Source organism: Betta splendens, chromosome 24 (assembly GCF_900634795.4).
Source record: "Betta splendens chromosome 24, fBetSpl5.4, whole genome shotgun sequence".
Taxonomy (NCBI): Eukaryota; Metazoa; Chordata; class Actinopteri; order Anabantiformes; family Osphronemidae; genus Betta; species Betta splendens.
Window position 1 is genome coordinate 8,636,723 of NC_040901.2, and position 20,009 is coordinate 8,656,731.

The following is a 20,009-nucleotide window of genomic DNA, read 5'->3' on the forward strand; positions in this document are numbered from 1 at the left end:
TTGTAATCATGTTCATTTATTAAATGTCCTTATGTGTACATGACCTCCTCACATGTACAGTCTTTACAGGCGAATTTATCAGAACTGACATAACGAGTCTTATTTAAAAGACATTTTATGCAAATCAAACCATAATTGATGGTTTCACTGAAGCACAGTTCACACATTTCTGCATGTGCATGACAACATTCCTTTACCGTTATGACTAAATCATGTTTAAATGAAAAAGCCAGCGACTTGAGGGCCCAGGGTTGTTTTGTGCCCCGCTGGGTTGAATGAACTGCTCGGCACATACATAAATCACAATGCTAAATCATGAATGCGCGTACATTCATTATGAGGCTCATCTGCACCATCATCAATGGAGAGACACATTCAGCATCCGCCGACTGGGGTTTCGACGCGAGCCACGGGCTTAATTAAAAACTCGTCACCCTGGGACGAGGAGGGGCCGACGCCTGTGTGGGTGGAAACGCAGCGAGTTCCCCGGAACGCAGCGCCACGCGTTCACGCACACCTCGCGGGACCGCCACGTAAACAACCGCGTGCGTCCGCGTGCATTATGTAACGCTGCTTGACGCTGCCCCGCAGCGACAGCCCGCCTCCTAGCGGCTGTCAATCACAGCCTACTGGGAAACGGTTACTGGATGATTTATCGGGGCTCTTACTTTGAAAGGATTGCCTCCCTCGGCGAATTAGTATTCCGTCTTTCATTATGTATTGCAAGTGTAACACTGTGAAGCCGCAGCTCTAGTTACATTGCAGATTCAGAATGGCGCCACAGCAGCTGTTCCTCACGCTGGGATTTCTACCTTTGTGCACAGTTTTAATGGTAACAGAGGCAAGTGACTGGAAGACAGGAAACAGAGGTGAACGGAATACTGTGTGATCTGTGGCAGTCGGATAGTAATGAATTACTCCCATCACCTGTAGCTGATGCTTATCTACTGTACATGTTCCTCCATGTATAAAGGTTTATCATAAAAATGCATCATATGGTCTTTACGTGATGCATTTGGACTGTTTCATCGAAACCTATAACTTTAATAACTAACTGAACTGACGAATTACGGAAAGTGCAGAAGTGATTTCATATGCACACATTGAGCTAGAGAGCTTGTTTTAGGATGAGCAGCGCGCAAACACTGAAATACATTCAGTAGATGTTTCTCTATGCAGGACGTGTGACTCTTTTGACCAACTGCTGCAGTATAAAAAATATACCAAAACTTATTGCCAGGAAAAACACTGCAACAAAACCAAAATGTGCTCAGAACACACTTTTCCGCACAGCAGCTTCTAAATGATTCATTTGTTAGAGCGGGTCGATCTGGTTTCCCGCACGACTGACCTGTGTTATAAATGTGTTCGTTAAAGCTACAAACTACGATCCCGGTGGTGAGTCATTGATTATGACAGTAAGAAAAAAAAACACGTTCAAGAAACATTCAAAGTTGTATTCGTCGAAATATTTCATCAACACCAAAGCTGCTGCAGCGTTGCACTGATGTCGGTTGATTATTCTATTTCAGACACAATTTACATCTAAAGTCTCGACGCGAGTCACTGCGAGACGTGACGCCTCATTCTTCCCTCTGATCACGCAGTGCACTGAGGTAAAGATTGCTTTTCATCCCCGTAACTTTTACTGTTCAGGACTCGTGTGCGGGAGTCGTTTCCAATTAGAGCTGAAACGAGTCGACGCTTCAGGTTCTGTCTCTGAGGTTCAAGAGGAAACGCTGGGTCTGCGTTTCTGAAACCCTGCTGGACACAAAGCTCCTGATCCTGTGATCAGTGCGAAGGCCTCTCCCTGTTTCCTCCGTCAGAAGAGCAGGACTGATGCTTTGGTATAGGGGAGGGGGGGGGGGGGGGGGGGGGGGGGTTGTTCAGTGAGCCTGGCACTGTGTGGTTAATCTAAGTACCTCAGCACTTTCAGAGCGGTCGCTAATCCCTAAAACAAAGACAACGCGGTGACACTCTCTCATTTTGTGCCTCATCTCAAACCTCACGTCCACCTGAAATGTCTTTAAGCAGGGTCCTGCATTGGCTTCAATTGTCCTAATGGTCCAGGATGCCTCCTAGTTGTCCTCCTCCCTGCTGTGCTTGTGGATTCAGATCAGGCTCAGCCTTTCATGCACTGCCAGCCTCCATGTTCATGGCGGCTCATTAAGGCACGAGTGGATAAACTCCTTAGTGTGAAAAGCTGAAATCAGTCGCGAAAGGGACCGAAAAATGTCAACATTCGTCTCTTCAGTGAGGCCGGACTGAGCAGCGAACACAAGGCCTAGAAATCCATAGTAAGAAGTGTAAACGTAACCAAAAAGCCACAATCCTTGGAGTCCATTGGTAACAACAGAGCGTCTGGGGGGGGGTTCTCCTCATCTGATGCAGATTTCAGGAGAGCCTCCGGAGCGACGGGAACGGACGCGTCTATTGCTTTTCTAAGCGAGACCAACGCGCTGCCGTGTTCGCAGGCTCGTTTGTGGCCGTGTGACAGAAGAGATGCCGCCGCTCTGTCCTTCCAGGCCGCTCAAACGCAGGCTCCTCTCAAACAGCAGCTCGGCTGGCGATGATGTCGGCGCGGGTTATGGAAGCGGGGGCTGAAGTGCAGCTCAGTGACTTACTCCCAGCCGGCGGCTGAATGAACGGACGGGTGCCTCATCACCGACCGCTCAAGATGATGTCTGTTTTTCACCCTCACGCCGCTCACTTCAGGTTCTCGATGACGGCGAGCTCCCGCCGGTCGGCGTAGTCGGGGCTGAGGCCGTTCAGGTACAGGCTGCCGTTCCGGGCCAGGGTCCCCGGCGCGGGGGTCAGGGACAGGCTCAGGCCGGGGAAGGCCTCCTTGTCGTCGAACAGGTTGGCCGACAGCGTCCTCTTGCCCGGCGTCATCTCCTGGTTGAGGGACGCGTTGATGCCCAGCTCGGACGACAGCTTGCGCTTGATGGACGCCGCCCGCTGGAACTTGTCGTATATGTCGACGCTGAGCCGCCGCCGCGTCTCCTTGAACTCCGCCGACACGTTGGCCGTCCACTCGGCGGCGTGAGCCCGGAACTCCCCGACCTGCGGAGAGATGCGGAAGCAGAGGCCTTTTTAGCTTCACGGCCACAGAGGCTCGTGTCATCGACCCCCCCTCCGTTCTCCTCATTTATTTATCGCGCTCTGACGTGTAAAGCAGAATTCTGAGTGCTGACGTTTAAAATTCATGCTGCATGTGCACAGACACTTAAATCGGCGCCGTCTCCTCCTTCCTCTCTCGTCCTCGTCCTCATCCTCATCCTCGTCCTCCGGAGCCCCAGCCTCCCACGGAGCCCTTTCTCTCCCGCTAATGTAATCCTCTGCGGAGCTCGCAGCCTCCACAGCTGTACTGCTAATTACATGTGTGCCTGTAGAAGGACTCACTGCAGACAGTCTCCCCCCTATTATTGTTATATAGAATAAAGTAATGAGACCAGCGCGTGGTTACTTTCTGCAGCTGTGTGTGTGGACGCGTGGCCCACTCCATCTTTTCTCTATGTAAATAATGTAACTGCCACAACAGCGAGTGTCTCATTTCTCATTAGCGCCCTCATCAAATATTCAGTCGCACCAGACGATATTTACTCCGTAGGCAGCTTCCTGGGTGGCGACTCGTCAGTTCAGATTGATGGTTGTGTATTTGCATTCGTAGCATCACGTACCTCCTCTTTAGTTTTCTTGGAGATCACCCGGAACCAGTCCCCGATCATGCTGAGCACCGCGGCAAAGTAGGCCAGGCCCACCAGGATCCAGAACCAAACCACAGGCTTGTAGTAGTCCAGGTACTCTGGACTCTCAGTCCCACCTGCAACTCAAAACAAGTGCCTTTCACATCACCCGTCTGTATAATCAGGAAAGAAGACGCGGTGCAGTCAGAAAACTCGGGTCTTTAGCTTCGTACTTGCGTCGTTTAATGAGCCCTGGTTTTTCCATTTGAGAGGACTGTGATGTTTTACCACTGTGGCTTTGCTTTTAATTGCCCCTGGGCTTTAGGCTCAGTTCAAAGTAGGATCAGTTCATATATAAATCTAACGAGGGCCTGACAGCAAGTATAAAGAATAAAATTAATTGTGTTAGTGCTGTGAAAGGAGTTTAGTTAGACTTTTTTATACCTCCCAATAGAACTATAGAAATAGGCTTCTATAAGTTTTTAGAACAATTAAGAATCACATAACTGAGTAATCAACGTGTTCAGTCCCTTTAAATACAGATCAACTGGCCTGAAGCAGCAGAGGCAGCTGCTCATTGAGCACTAGTTTAAGTAACAGGAGCCCAAGCTGATTAATTCACTGTATCTCTAGCGTTGGCACAGGTGCAGTGATCTAATCTATAATCATTAACCCGGCTCAGGGAAACTTTATGTAGCAGCTAATTGTTTGTGATTTCTCCCATCTGCCTCTCCCTTGTTGTCTGGAGAGCAGGCTAAATAAAAAGGAACGCTTACGTGTAGCAGCAGCCTCAGCAGCAGCGAGTCACTGCCACGCTTCTGCACCTTTTCTCAACGCCGAACACTGTTTTTATTGCAGCTATTAAGGTTAGAATAGAAGATCAACTCAGCTTTCCCCCTCTGCGCTCAGTGTGAAGCAGTTGTTTAAAAGCTGGAATCAATAGGGAACAGTCTTCCTCTGTTCAAAGGTGACAAGCTATGCTTCTAAAATGCACTTAGTACCTCATTATTTCTTAATCCAAACAGTCAACAGCGGCTACATGGAGTTGCCTGGCAACTGCTCCCAGCCACGAAATAAACTGGGACATACAGAGATCCATAAAATACCAAAATCTGAGTATTAGCCTTTAATGGGCTAGATTTGTGGCTAGACGCTCATAGCTTGTCTGAGTGTTTCTGGTTAAACGCTAGGGTACAGTAGGTGGCTTTATTTACCACAAAAGATAATCATACTCCAGAATATTTTTGCAGCGGTGCAAAGAGACCAAACTAAAAGGATGCACAGCAGGGTGCAATGTACTGGACGCCAGACTTGCCTCAGCTGCATTAATGTACCAAACAAGCAGCCAAGGTCAAAATGCTGTAAACCCACACAAACAAAGAGAGGGGGAAACAACGTAAACCTTAAAAGTGACCTTTTTCACCGGCGACAAAGTCCCCGAAGCCGATGGTGGTGAGAGTGATGACCACGAAGTAGATGGACTCCAGCGTGCTCCAGCCTTCGATGTGCTTGAAGATGACGGCCGGCAGCGCCACGAAGAGGAGGCACCCGAACAGGATGAAGATCAGCGTGGAGATGACGCGGATCTTCGTCTGGCTCACTTTCCACTTCTGTGGGAAGCGAGAAAACAATGAGCCTGAGCCTGAAGCCAGAGGCTTTGTTGCTTTATTCACACGCCTGCCATGCGATTGTGTAGCTAATTAGCACTTGTTGCCTGTTTCCCACAGCTTCTTTTTCAATGTAACGAGCCACTTCCTTCAACCTCCTTCTCGGGAACCATTTGCCGATGTCAGACTGCGGTTTAACTCTTCACCCACGGAGGCGATAGTGATATCAGCGAGGGATCTTCCTAATAGATTCATTTCAGTTACAGCCTGTGCTATCGAGGACGAGAATTCAGCGTGACGCCGACCCTGCAACCCCTCGTTTGCGTTGCATTAGAGGACATTACGGGCCGCTCTGTGTGTGAGTTCTCCGCCTCCCTTTCCACTTGAGGTGACGGTGCTTTCGTGCCCTTTCCCTCTCGGTTACGTAAGAGCCTCTGAGGGGACGTGTAGAGCGCAGACAGACCTCAGATCGGGCATTTTGTGATGCGAAAACAGCACACTGCTATTTATTTTACAGGGACCTGCACGGAGCTTTCCAGGAGCTAATGAGTCCGTATTTACAGGAGCCAGTGAAGCTGAGGCGATTTCTCACACTGACGTCAGCGCCTCCTAAGGTTCAGTCGAGCCCATTTTTAGAGCTGCCAAACTCTCCCCTCCTTAGGGGGGAGACAAGAATGAATGTAAATCATGATTGGCTCAGGTCGCTGCCAAGTATTTGATGAATGGAGGTATTGTTGATGATTAGTGCTAAAGTCTGGGGTCCTGTTAAGTTCAGAGGCAGTTTTCATGGAGGTCTGTTGAAGTTTGCTCTGAAAAGGCATCAGACATGACACTTCATGCCCATGTTTTACCATCTACTGCAGGTCCTTCTCAGTTTCCTTTTCAAACCGTTTATCGAGATCTCCTGATTTCTCAGGTACCTGCTCAGTCCAGCTGATTAATTATGCAGATGTGCTGCTGGTCAGCTTTTCGCAATGAAAAAAAAAATCCAACAGGCTCAAACTGTTTGTTGCATCAGCCTCGGTCCCGTCCGACGTTTGCTCTGAGCGGCTGATCAAACGCTCCACCACCTACTGGTCATTTCCCGGGTAATCTTTTTATCCAACGCGACATATGGAGGCTGCAAAGCTGCAACTCGATGAGAGTTTGTGTGGCGCTGACTAAAAAGATGTACAGTATCATGAACTGTAGAGCCTGTGTTGCCTCTGATATAACAAGGAAACATAAAACGCTTTCATGCTTCACACTAATTCGTTTGTCGTTGCCCTGCTGTGTGAATATGCTGCTGAACTGAATGAATTGAGGGCCACCAACATATCTCAGGACACAGACATTAGAGAAAGCAGCTCTGCACACACCCACACACACAACCCAGTGTAAACAATGAGTTATTAGACAACAGGTTTTCATATGCTTAATATAACAGAGTTAAATATAATATTTAGAAAAGTTAGCATTTGTTTTAACTGATTCTGTTGCTCGTGGAGGCTCATTTGTTGGTTCATTAACGGAGACATGTGGTTCATGCAACGAGTCTGTCATTTTGGCGTCGCGTATCGATCTGTGGGTTGTTAGTTCGCTCTGCTGCCATAAACAGTAAATAACAGTTCAGTAGGTTCAGCAGAAGAAGCAGCAAAAGCCTTTTAGTTTTTCCAAGTCTGCTCCAAAATGACTAATATACCGACTAAAACAAACGGTGTGCATTTTAGTTTGCTGTCAAGGATGCTGTTGACATGGCAACGCCCCAAAGATGCATATCCTTCCCTGACTGTCGTCCACTCACTGCTGAAGTCAAACAAACCCTGAACAATTCCGTTTCAGTTTCTCACAGAGCAGCTGTAACATTTTCCGTCTAATTAAAAGAGCCCATGTTGAGTTGTGGAACGCACCACGATCATCTTCTCCACTTTGGCGATGCCCTTCCCAAAAATGGTCCCCAACTGGTCCCCGACACCGGCCAGCAGGAACCCAAAGAGGGGAATCCCCAGGAGAGCGTAGATGATGCAGAAGATCCGTCCTCCCTCCGTGTGGGGGGAGATGTTCCCAAACCCTGAAGGAGAAATAATTACTGCAAAAGGCAGCGTTCAGTTCAAACACCAGTGCAAATCAGCATAGCTGCAGCTCAGTCACAGAGAGCTTAGATGTGCATGTTAATACTTAATTGACTCACATTTTACATCCATTTAGTGTTCAACAAGTCAGTCAACCGAACTTAGTAAACAAGGCAACTTTGCATAATCTGGGCTGTGTTGCATTATTGCATGCAACACAGCGTTTTAGTGCAAGCACTCATTAGTGAGAGAAAGAACGGTTGTCTGAGTCAGACAACAGTTCGAAAACTGGAGAAAAACAAGGCGAGACAAATGAGCAAAGCAGACATTCCTGCCACACATTCACCATCTATCGAGGGAGAACGAACTCATAAGATCAACTCTAACGCAACAATGGCAGATTGTCGTCTTTTTGTTTGCATCCGGAAATGAAGGGCAGAAAATAGACATACAGTAGCATGATGTGCACAGGCTTTCATATGTAAAACGGCTCAGAGAAACATACAAATGTGAGTCCATCCCTGGTTTGCTGCCTTGCATCTGCTCACTAAACCCATTTTATTGTCCTGCATCCATATCATGAAATACCCTGAAAACCTAGACCTCTGCCTTAATCCACAAACCCCAACCCACACAACATGCATTTTACCCTGTGATTCACTAGAGGTCTGCATAGTAAATGCCATCTCCTTTTTTCCTTAATAATGCCGTCTGTCTCAGGAAAGATCCTGCAGGGTGTCTAATGATGAATTTCCAGGCTCACATTAGGATAGGATGAGAAAACGCGCCAGACAAATCTGTCAATCAGCTCTTTCGTGATTAGTTCACTGGGAGACAGGAAATCACAGTTTTAAAACATTTGGGCATCTCTGCTAAACAAAACCCAATCAACTAAAACACAAACCCAATCAACCTAAACACAAACAGTGGCTTCCTTCGCTTCCTAATTATTAATGTAACTATCAGACTTAGAAAAGCGTCATCAAATGCTTGTTATCACCTCCCTGGGATTCATTACGTTTATTAAAGGCTAGACGTAAGTAAATAAACTAAAAGAAGATAAAATATAATATTTGTACAGTTGCATTGTTGCCTCTAAGCAAGAAGGTCCTGGGTTCGATTCCCGGACGGATCAGGTGCCTTTCTGTGTGGAGTTTGCATGTTCTCCCCATGTTCCCGTGGGTTCTCTCCCATAGATAGGTAGAAAATGGATGGATGGATATGTAATATAAGTAAAATACACCTGTAGACTTCATAACAGTCCAATGTAACATCTACAGTAAAAGCACCAAAAGAGGAAATCTGTTTTGGTCTGCAAGAAATCCCACCAGGAGAAAAGTTGTGAGATCAGTCATTACTGCACCTTTTTATTCCCACGACAGCAGAGGAAGGTGAAAGGAGAGGAAGCAGACAAGAGTTATTTCAGTTCATCTCTGCCTAAAGTATATAGAAATGTGTGGGTGTACAAGGAGCCGGTGCTTCCATACTGCACATCCAATTAAATATCTCTGCATGAACGAATCAATCTGCTGATATGGATTCTTTTCAAGCACCTCTGGCTGAATTACGTGAATCTAAGGGAATAACTGTAATTCATGACAGGGCTGTAGAATTGTTACCATTCCTGGACTGTAATGTTTTTCCCTAATAGGTTTCTCTGAATAGGTCTCCTCACTTAGCAGTAATAAGCACAGAACCGATAAATTCAAACCTGGCAATTATGAACTTGTTTACACCAACAAGCATCAAAGGTAAAGCTCAACCTGGAACCTGGAAGTTCTCTGAAGCAAAATCAAAGCTCAGTCTCTCAGCTGCTGTAAATCATTAAGATCCGGTTGGCTGAGTTTTGTCAGAATGAAAAAGTACATTATGTGCAGAAATCTGCCCATTAGCATCTTTACCCACAGTGCACCTTTTAAACTGTAATCACTTTAATGTGGTACAAGCAGAGGGCAGCGTCAAGTCAGTGCAACGCTGTCACATTTCATACTTTAGGAACTCCTGCAGCTGTGAAAGGACGCGGCAGCTCACTGAACACTGAACCCACCGATCTGTCAGGGTCCACTTTACAGGAGCCCAACGGGCCGTCAGACGAGCTGCGAGAGCGCGCGAGCTGTTCCCGATCAGCAAGAACGAAGCTCGTTGATGACGATAATTACGGTGATGATACTTCCCTTCGTTTTCCCAGAAACACAGCGGACCGACTCAGCAGAGTAAACTCAGGGTGCATGAGCGTGACCAATTATTATCATTGTTTTTTTTATTTTTTTTTTTTGCAAATGGCTCAGCAATCGCTGTCGAAGCGCGATCCTGCAGCGACAAGGCGCAATAAGGAGAACGAGCCCATGCACAATGTTGCTGTGTAAGCACCTTCATGCCAGAATGATCATCATAATTACACTGTGCCTCTGCCAGCTTTGTGCAGGCAGAACAATGGCGAACGGGCCACAGAACGGTGCTACAGAAGCACTTTGCGGCGCTCAACCCGAACTGATGCAGCGTTTTTAGAGAATGCGTGCAATCTTTATTCTCCATGGCTTTCGCTCGTGTCATTGTTTCACAGGGAGAGACGGTCGCGAGTTCTCTCTTACCTATAGTGGTGATAACAGTCCCAGCAAAGAAGAAGGAGGAACTCAGGTCCCAGAGGCTCGTCTGATTGGAGGAATTTCCTGACGGGTTCACACCTGCCCGGACGGCTGAGACCACTTGCTGAAAGGAAACATTAAAGTCAGCACAGACTGTTCTGTTTCTTAGAGGAAGAATGCTGAGAGGAGAACTGAGGAACAGCTCAAGTATTTTCTGCCTGGACAAAGGTCTTATTTAACACAACTACTGTAATGTGCCTCGTAAATTGGTCATTTTTAACAACATGTGTTTCTTAAAGGCCTGAGTCTGTGCCGTGCTGCTCAGTCTTGCCCTGGTACAGTGGGAACATGATGGACATGAGCCTAAGCATCGTAGCTCAGGTTGACAAGGCCTTCAAACACAAGCCGGCTGCAGAGAAAACAGCACGGCAGCATGTTTTCCCACTCACATCAGTGCTGCCTCTACAGCAGACAACAGCTCTACACACCGACGACGTATATAAACGACAAAGGGAGCTGAAAACCTAAACGATCCCCTGTCTGTGTTACCTGCACGGGGGGAAAAGCAACCGGAACGGAGACAACAGCAGATACTCAGTGCTGGGATAATTTGTCCTCGGCAGGTTATTAAACCTAACAGTCCACCGCAGTGACGCGGGCGGCTTCCTGGTCCAAATAACCTGTCATGGTACAGAGTAATGACTGAGACAAATAGAAGAGAAAATGGCTGAAACCTCTGGGAACAGCACACACTGCTGCAAAGTTGATGTTAATAAATTGGACAGAACCAATAGTTTCCAATACTTTGGGAACAGAGGGAAGAGGTCGGATTCATCATCTTCGAATACAATGAAGGAACAGGTGCAGGGATAAAAAGCTGCATCCACTGTGCCTCTAACAGCATTTAGCAAATCACACAATAAGACGGGCTCCGTGAGCCGCCGGGTTTCCTGTCGGCAGCAGCCGCATTGATTCGCCGTGTTGGCACTCAGCTGTATGCAAACTAACAATGGCCATGGGAAATGATGAGGCAAGACATCGCGGAGACCACGCTGTCTGCTTCCAAGTGGAGCCGAGGCGCCTGGGGACATTAAAATGGCTTGATTATGTTGACATCGCTCACTTTTTAATTACTTCCTCTGAGAGCAAATCCTTTATTCAATCCTCCGCTGACTGGCGTATGATCAGTGGGAGCCTGCAAAGGTGGAGGCAGTAGGAGTGTTTGTACATATAATTAAGTAACAGTGAGTGGGGGGACACTGTTTTAAAGTCAGAGTTGACCTTTGAACTCATGATCCAATAACTGCTAAAGAAAACCCCTTCTTTTTCTCTGCAGGGTCGATAATGAAACGCTCATTGAATGAGCTGCTGTTGTGATCGGTCGCTCTCCGACACTGTAGGGGGCGCCGTGGGTGACGTCAGACACAGGCCGGTGCAGAAGAAGACACCAGGCAAAGCCGAACAGCCTGTTCAACCTTTCCAACTTTCTAAGCGTTGCACAGTACGAAAATGCATTAAATCCGACCTTCTGTGTCCAGAAAGTTTTTGTTTGTATTATGAGCCTATGCAAGTTCAGAATGAACACTAGCAATGTTTCATTTACCTCCTGGCTTCGTCGCAGCAGGTAAGTAATAATCATCAACAGGTACATTTACCAAGAGCTAATTGTTGTCATCAAGTTGCATAGTTAGGCTGATTGTAAATTTTAATAATAGATACAGGATGAGTCAGAGGGAGTTCACAAACAAATGTGAATGGATGTGCTGCATGTAGCAAGATGTGGAATATTTAAATAAATGCTGTCAAGCACCATTAGGCTTTGCGGGAGAGAGGACCTGAATAATTAATACGCCTCCACCTACCTTGATCAGATCCTCCAGCTCGGAGGAGTTCACGCAGGCGTGCGTGGTCAAGAAGTCCAGCTTCTCCGTGAGGATGGCCAGCTTCTGCAGACTCTCCTGAGGCTGCTCCAGCGCTCTGAACACCGTGGCGCCGATGATGAGGTAGAGCACCACCAGGAAGAAGATGGCCGACACGGTTTTCCACCTCATGACGGTGGGCCGCGTGTCGCACTCGTCCTCGGGGGTGTTCAGCACCACGGGTTTGGCCGAGAAGGACAGGCGAGGCTTGGAGTTGTGGGCTGCAGACTTGGGGTCCAGAAGGTCAGGTGCGGCCACTGCGCGGACGGAGATGAATAACGTGGGCACACAACGGGTTCGAGGGTCCAAGCAGCAGCAGCCATAAACAGGTTCATGTCAGAAATGCGACACATGGGAGCTTAATCTTAATCTGCCGCCCCTGTGTTTTTACTGTGCAGCTAATTTAATTTATGCCACCGCTTATTTTCTTTCTTGCCATAATCCTCACACGCAGGTGAGGCGGGCCTTCTTTACCGACCTCAGTGAAGTGAGCGGAACCAATGGATTGTAATTCTCAACATCAACCTGCGGTTTAATCCCCTCAGCCTCCTTTTATGAGCCGAAACCTACTCATGGACGTCGTGACTCCCGCTCCAGGCTCTTTTATAAGACAGCATCCACATGGGTGACGGGACATTCAGTCCAATAAAAACATGAAATAGATAGAAAAGCCCAGCATCATATACTGTATGGCTTTGGTGCCACTATAGAGATAAACACACTGTCTGAATGGAGGCTTATTAAACATTTACCTCTTCTTGTCACAGTCCTGTTTTCCAGGCAGTGGATGCAATTACATAACCACCCTGTGAGGACCTGGCAGCCGGGATTTTATAGTAAACCACACAGACACAGACAAACGCTTTCCAATACGTGTCGTTCCCATAGCCTGATATTTGTAATATAGAGGGGTTGTTCACGTTAATGAAAGCAAAACGCACTACATTAATGAAAAAGTTGCAGAGGACACAAGTTCACGTGTAAACAACTGTGTGGAATTGCGTAATTCCCGCCGGCATCACCGGAGACACGCTGCTAAATCACACCTTGAGCAAAACGTCTACGTGAAGTCATGCAAAGTCTTTGCGGGGTGTTCATCACTTACTTCTCTACCATCGCTTCTCTTTGTTTCCTCATCGAAGGATTTCCCCCCTGAAAACGCGCGAGCGCAGCTTTTCCTACCGCCGCAGCCGTGCGCCCGCGGTGCTCCCGCCGAGGGACGTGGCCGCGCTCCGCATGCTTTCACCGAGTTGCGTTTCCTTCCACGTCGCGGTCCACCAGCGAAAAAAACACATCCGGCGCGTACATCCCTCGTTCCGAGCGAAACGTGCGCTAAGACGCGGCGCAAGCGGTGCGTCGAGTCGCGTCCGCGGAATCCATCCAGGTGTTTGGAGGCATTATGAGGAGAGGGGAGGTTTCGGATTCGCGCGGATGAGAGGAGGTACTTGTGGCACTGCGCGGCCACTCCTGCTGAAAGGAGGAGAGCGGAGGAGTGGGAGAGAGGCGCTACTTGATGTTCAGGAGCGTCCTGTGCTTCGTGTTTGCGCCAGCGGCAGGTCGGGTTCGTTCTGCGCCCAAAACAGCATGGCTGGTTTTAGGGAATATGTTTTCTCTCCTATTTAGTCTCATCATAATTGAACAGGCTCACAAACCCAAATCCTCATGTCACATTGACTAATGCCTTGCTCATTGGCACAGTAACATCTGAACAGAGTTTTCACTTAAAAGCGGCAAAAAAAAAGCTCAATTGTTTCTCAAAGGGGGGTATTTTTGGAGGCACTAATGGCCTCTGAGAGGAGTCAGATGGATCTTCTCTCTCACCGGCCCCCATGAATCAAACTGGTGACATCCCAGTCCCACACAGTCAGCTCATCAGTGACAGAGGTGGACTCCTGGCTCCACTGCACTGGCTGAATTCATAGTCTTCATGGCCGTGATGGGACTCCCTATTATGTGTCCAGGTGTGAGCACACAAACACTTTGTTTACCTGACCAGGACTGACAGGGACTTTAAGTAATTTGATTGTCAGCCTTTGTTCAGCTCCTTGGAGGTCACAAGTCCACAATATTGATCGCATTAGCATGAGTTACTACTCCTAATTGAATTGAGAGGCTCTCATCCATTCATCTCTCGTGGGAGCATTACACTGACTTACATTTATTTTCTGGAGACCTTCGTGACCTCAAGCATACACATCCAGCCATTATCTTAAATAACCCCAACCTTTCCTCTAACCTAAGACCAAGTCAAGTCTGAAAGAAGCAAGGGAGCAACGCAATTCACAGTTTGTTCACAGTTAATCTCTTCAAATATGTTACAAACACAAACTAAATCATTTATGTGCCTAACTCTCTTATGAGGACTCTAATGGACTGTGTCCTAACTCCTGCACTAACTGCTTGTTCCATCACAAATTGTCCACCACAGCTGTTTCTAAAAATAACTGTTATTGTTCCTTTTTCTGACCACTGAAATGACTTTAAATCAGCAAATCATCATGTTTTCAGTGAGCTCATTTCCTCCATTAGTCACAAGAAGGGCAAACACATTTCTGCTGAAAGTGTAATGACATCTGCATTATTCGAATGTTCACTTATGTCCACTTATATTCCTGAGTCACGTTCTTTTTACATTCAGTCTTGTGTCCAATAATATCTCCAATTCCATCCAAAGACCCGGTCACACGTTTCAAGTCCTGTTTGCTTGTGTTGCCATAGTTACTGGGAATTAGACGTTTGAACGGTAGCAAAACATTTTTGTTCTTGGTTTTGAGGCTATTGTGCAGCATGAAGCCACTAGCTGTGTATTTCTGTGCAATACTGGTACAGTCAGCAACGGTGCCAGCAGCCAGATGGAGAGCATGAGAAAAATGGAAATGTCTCTGAGCCGCAGAGAACAATACTAAACCAGAGACAGCTTTGTACTGTACCAACAGGCTCTGATTACCCCACCGAGTCTGCTTTCTGCATGACTTCCCCAGCAACAGAGGTCGGGTCAGCCGGGGAAGATTCATTAGAACTCAAGTTGGGTGCATAGAAACCTTTAATAGGGGCTTTTGCTTCCCAGCATTAATAGGGTTCTGTATCATCAGCACAACGACAAGAGTTGAGCAATGGCTGCGCCCCGGCACGGTGACAGTCTGCCTTCGCTTCGGGGCTGCTTTGAAGCAACGCTTGTACGTCACCGAGCCGCTTCCATTAGTTCTGCAGAACAAAGTCCTTTTTTTTTTTTTACACCATCTGATATGAAATGTTCATTGTGCTTCCATCCTTTGTCCTCTTCTTTGAGCTTTGAGACAGTACCATTCAAATCCTCCCCCCGTTAATGTCACAAGAGGACATATTAAAAGCATTTACCTTGATTGAATAAATGCAGGCCGCTAATATGCAGCTTAGTGACACAGGGGAGTTGTCATTGTGTTTTGTGGCGGAGTCAAACATAACAGAACAGCGTGTATTTCAGCAGCGTAACGAGAAAATGCCTCTGTTCATCCATTCAAAGCACAAAGTTTCAGTGATGTGAAGCATCCAGTCAAGTCATGAGATCTATTTAGGCATTTCTGGGCAGAAAGCTCCATGAATGCATTAAGCTCCTTGTCATTTCATTAAGACTCTTCTGCTGAGCTATGACCTCATGCTTCAGCATCTCTTGTCCTAATTTGCTGACTGTTTCTGGTGAACATAAGCAGCGTTAAACATATGGCTTTTGTAACATGAAAGTAATCACATTATCAGTGACATCGTTGCATTAATGGATCCTATTACTGCTCTAATCTCTTCTAATGCCACAACAAGTCGCCAGATATGGACATTTCACATGTGACCTACTTGACAGAAGGCGTTTAGCCAGAGGCAATTAGAGTTTGGAGCGATAATGTCATTTCATAGAAATGTTTTGTGTTGCTTTTAGATTTGGTGGGATGCAGTAACACAAACAGACGGATCGTAATTGTATCATAGGAATAAATGAGCTTCTTTGAAGATTCTTGGTGTCAGTATGACACCAACAACATCAGCAAATAAAATGCTGAAAGTTTAAAAGACTGTGTGGATTTTACAGCGTTCGGTAGGTTCAAGTTTGACAAATGAATTTCATCTCGGCCCCCGATCCTGCTGAATCACCTCCTCACCTCAATCATTACCACTGAGGCTGCGGTTTCCTCTTTCTGCAGATATCTATCAGCAGAATTATCACCTGCAGGCGCCTTTACTGAATACGAGATGTTTGCTGCTCATGTGTAATCAGTTTGACACATTGCTTAGAGTTAAAGCCCAGTGAAAGTAACATTCATCTGGTTTGAATAAGTGTGTCTGTCACAGTCACTGAGGAGAGAGATTAACATGCGGCTGTGTGTGAAACTAACCTGTGAGGTTTTATGGGGCTTTGACCAGAATCATCAGTCTTTCCTCAAGGTTTCAGAAACATCATTAACTCAGCTTGATGCATGATTTCACATGCACTAGTCAGAACTGCCCCCCCCCCCATGTGATCATTCACGCATACATCCATGTTTAACTCACCTTTGCCTGTTACTGGAAATGCCACGTCTAGTTGTTCCAGAAACTGGTTCTCGACAGATGACAACTCAAAAACGCTTCTAGTCTCACGGCAGATGACAGTCTTTCATGTCCTTCTCGGAAACGTCAACCGACAGAAACAAATGGGTCGAACGAGCTGGAGCTGTTTTCATAAATCACCTGCAAATGAGCACGCACGCATACACACACACACTCACACGGCGGCCTGTTAAAATGAACACACAGAATACGAGCCGTCTCTGATGTTTTTGGTGCTTTGAAGTGTAAAAGCCGACGGGGCACTTTTGAAGTCTGCAAACAATTTGTGCCGCCGCGGTAATTACTTGACAGTCTTGACAGTCGTGTATTCATCAGGCAATCAAGGCCACGATTGCAGATGATAGACCATCAAAGGAACCGAGTGAGATAAAGTGTGGGTCAACATTGTTCAGCCAAAATCACACTACTACAACGCCTGTCACCTCCTGACAAACCCAAGCACAGAAAACTATCGCTACTCGCATTTTTTTACAGTTAATGCACATATTTTAGATCTGTTAGAGCCGGTGGCCTTCAATCTGTCTGATTGATGAGTTGAACATAGAGAACTGCAGTGTGACCGTCGGAACATCCATCTGTTCATTAAAAGGCCACATACGACTTATTTTTCCCCCACTTGTCTTTTTCACCGTCTATATCTCATCCAGACCCTTCAGCTCTATATTAACTCCCACAGTCTTGCATAACTGATGAAAATAGTCTCAAGTGGTCGAAACTCCAGCAGCACTTCAGGTCAACGCATTCGTGCACGCGCCCTTCACCAGGGTCGACGTGGGAAAAAGAGCACCCGAGCGCCGCAGCGCTAGTAGCACATATGTTGAAATGAATGCACGCGAGAGCGTTCGAGGGGGGATCCGTTTGATGGAGCGCTGAACAGCTGAAGTGAGTTCATGTAGTACAGTCACTTTTAGAGCAAAAGAGAGAGAGAGAGAGATGCTGACTTGACTGTGGGAGCACCATCATGACTCGACACGGGAGACTCCGAGCTTAGACATTGGCTTTAGGTGGAAAAAAAGGTGCTTTGTGTCTTTGTTATCACTCTAATCCCCCCCGTACGCTGGAACCTGCTGTCCACAGCGTGACGTTATGTGGATGTTCTGCTGGCACCGAACCTCAGATACTTCCCTCTGATGTAGAAAAACATCCCATTTACTGTGGCCATGTTCTCCATCGCCCGCTGAGATGTCAGTGTCACCCATCGCATGTCGCCCAGTCACAGTGCGTCCTGCCAGCGGGGGGCTAATTAACATGGGGATGGGAGCTGAACAGCGCATTACTGACAGAGACCTTACTACAGTACGTACAGTAGGCTGGTGAGCGGAGACAACCTCCTGGCTGCAGGAAATGCAGCAGACAATGGATATAGAGCACCTGACTGCATTTAACTCAGGGCTTTGTTGTTCGCCCTGGAAAAACTAACCTGAGCTCCTAACTTCTATAATTTTCCCAGTTGGTTAAGATGCCTGGCATAGAAGGGGTTAATGTGTCTGAGTAAAGGCTGTATCAGTAACTGTCTAAGCAGTTTCAATGTAGCACTCTGATAAATTAACACACGATGAAGACCCATAATATTCTGACAATTACCCAGAATTCATCGTGTGTGTCATATAAATTCACAGAAGTGACGGGGTCTTTATTCATAAATGACATCTGATCTGCTGCCGCGTTCACGGCAGCGACAGATGACACAGAGTCGTTTTACAGCAATGTTATTTTCAGCCCTTTCTTTCTCCTGCAGGATCCGGCATTATTATAGTATCCCGAACGTTTTCTCTGGGCTCGTTTGGCGCGGATGTTTGCAGCGGCAGATGAAGGGCGCCACAATCACGTCTCCTGCTAAAGGTCAGCGCTGCCCTCCTGGCGACAGATTATTAAGGAGTCGTCTGCAGGACAGATGTTTAATTTTGTTGCAGGTCTGTGTTGTGCCGGCGCCATCTTGGTGGTAATGGACCAATACGAGCTAACCAGGTGTTAATTCCTTCTTCTTACCTGCAACAGCGTGAACCTCTGCTGACCTGGCAACACACTGTATGTGTCTGTATCTGGCGGCGTCACGCTGCAAAGCCATGGTGATGTTGAAGTTACATAACTGAGCAAACAACAGAGCTCCAGGAAATGATTTCTTCACGCGCTTCCAATGGTGGGACCGGTTCAAAGAGGGGGCGCGAGAGGGAGGTCGAGAGCTCGGGCTCCACCCGACTGACCCGTATGTGCTCCGTGATGCTCGTCACACACGCGTGACGGCGAAGACGGCAGATTTAGTTGCCGGGGCAACTGATTTGCAAAGCCACATCTTCGCTTTCATATAACACACACACACAGCAGTAATAGGTACTTACTGTAGGTGAACTCCCCTCAAACGCTATTCCTTCTCCACTGAATCACATTAATACTCGAGAGCAGGACGCTATGAATAAAATAACTGTAATGTTCTCAGCGGTGATGATCATTTAAGGACATTAAGGTGCTGGGATCAAACCGTCGTGTGCGGAGGCTCCACGGGGAACATTTTCTACGGTACCTGAAGCGGCAGTTTCTGTCACAGAACTAGTTTCCTGAACCAGCATACTGTAGCTCAGTGCCACAGACTCTCCTCACTGCTGTGAGCTATGCTGTTAGTGCTGAGGCTGTCATCCTGAGGAGCAGCTACTGCACTAACCAGGAGCTGCTTTCAGGACAGCAGCTGCCATCGCTCACGTCAAAAGGGCCCGTTTTTCTGTCTAAAAATGTGAATGCCGTGTAATTGTGACGTGTGGTGGAAGCACGCCGGGCTCCTCGGGCATATTATCCGATAACAAATGATGCTGGCTTTCAGAATCAAATCGAATTAGCCTCGACAGATTGTGCCCCTTGACGCTGAGGTTCCCATTTGTCCTGAATCTCCCTCTACACGCGCCATGGCATGTAAAATTCAACCTCCATCAGTTCTCCGTCTGTGTACATGAAATCTTTATGCGGTCTGATGAGGCTGATTCGCGGCCTTGTCGTTTCCATGGTGATAGACACACATTTTGAATTTATGGGCCTTGTATAAGCAGAAGAGTCCAAGGTTGAACCTATGCATTTTAACCACAAATCACGAGGACCCTTGTCTCCTCTGTCTCAGCAGCATCCAGTAGTTTTACTGCTGTGCAAACTAAAAATACTTTAAAATCACAGTGATATACACGATTTCACAGTATGTACCATTAAATAATTAAATGACATTATCGCTAAGTGAATGTAACACTGTATACCGTTGAAACCTCTGGAAACACTTGACACACATTTCATTTCAGACACACAGTAAACTATTACATCATCAAAGTGACTTTCGAGGATGCGGCTCCCACAGGTTCTGAGACTGATTGTCTGCTAAGGTTTGCGTAGGTGACGCTCCAGAAGTGAATCACGGAGCGCCTGTCGGCGTGCGAGCGCTGCTAGGGTCACAAATGAGGCGACAGGCAACCCGGTAATTTAGGTGTCACCAGATTAAATGGGGAACGTGTCTCTGTATGCGTCCGTCCATTAGCTGTACTTACCTTTACTTTGGCGGGTCATGATTGAGTCTGGAGCTGAGGAGGAGATCGACACTGCACAAAAA

General features: G+C 47.0%; 1 protein-coding gene across 1 annotated transcript; it reads right to left on the bottom strand.

Moving 5' to 3' along the window:
* Positions 1-13,396, bottom strand: LOC114849735 (potassium channel subfamily K member 2-like). Its single transcript, XM_029141446.3, has 7 exons — positions 12,954-13,396; positions 11,792-12,105; positions 9,936-10,053; positions 7,183-7,343; positions 5,101-5,296; positions 3,681-3,823; positions 1-3,063 (listed from the first exon to the last, which is right to left on the bottom strand). Coding segments are annotated over exons 1-7 (1,290 nt in total). The 5' UTR covers positions 12,955-13,396; the 3' UTR covers positions 1-2,706.
* Between the last annotated feature and the right edge of the window lie 6,613 nt (positions 13,397-20,009).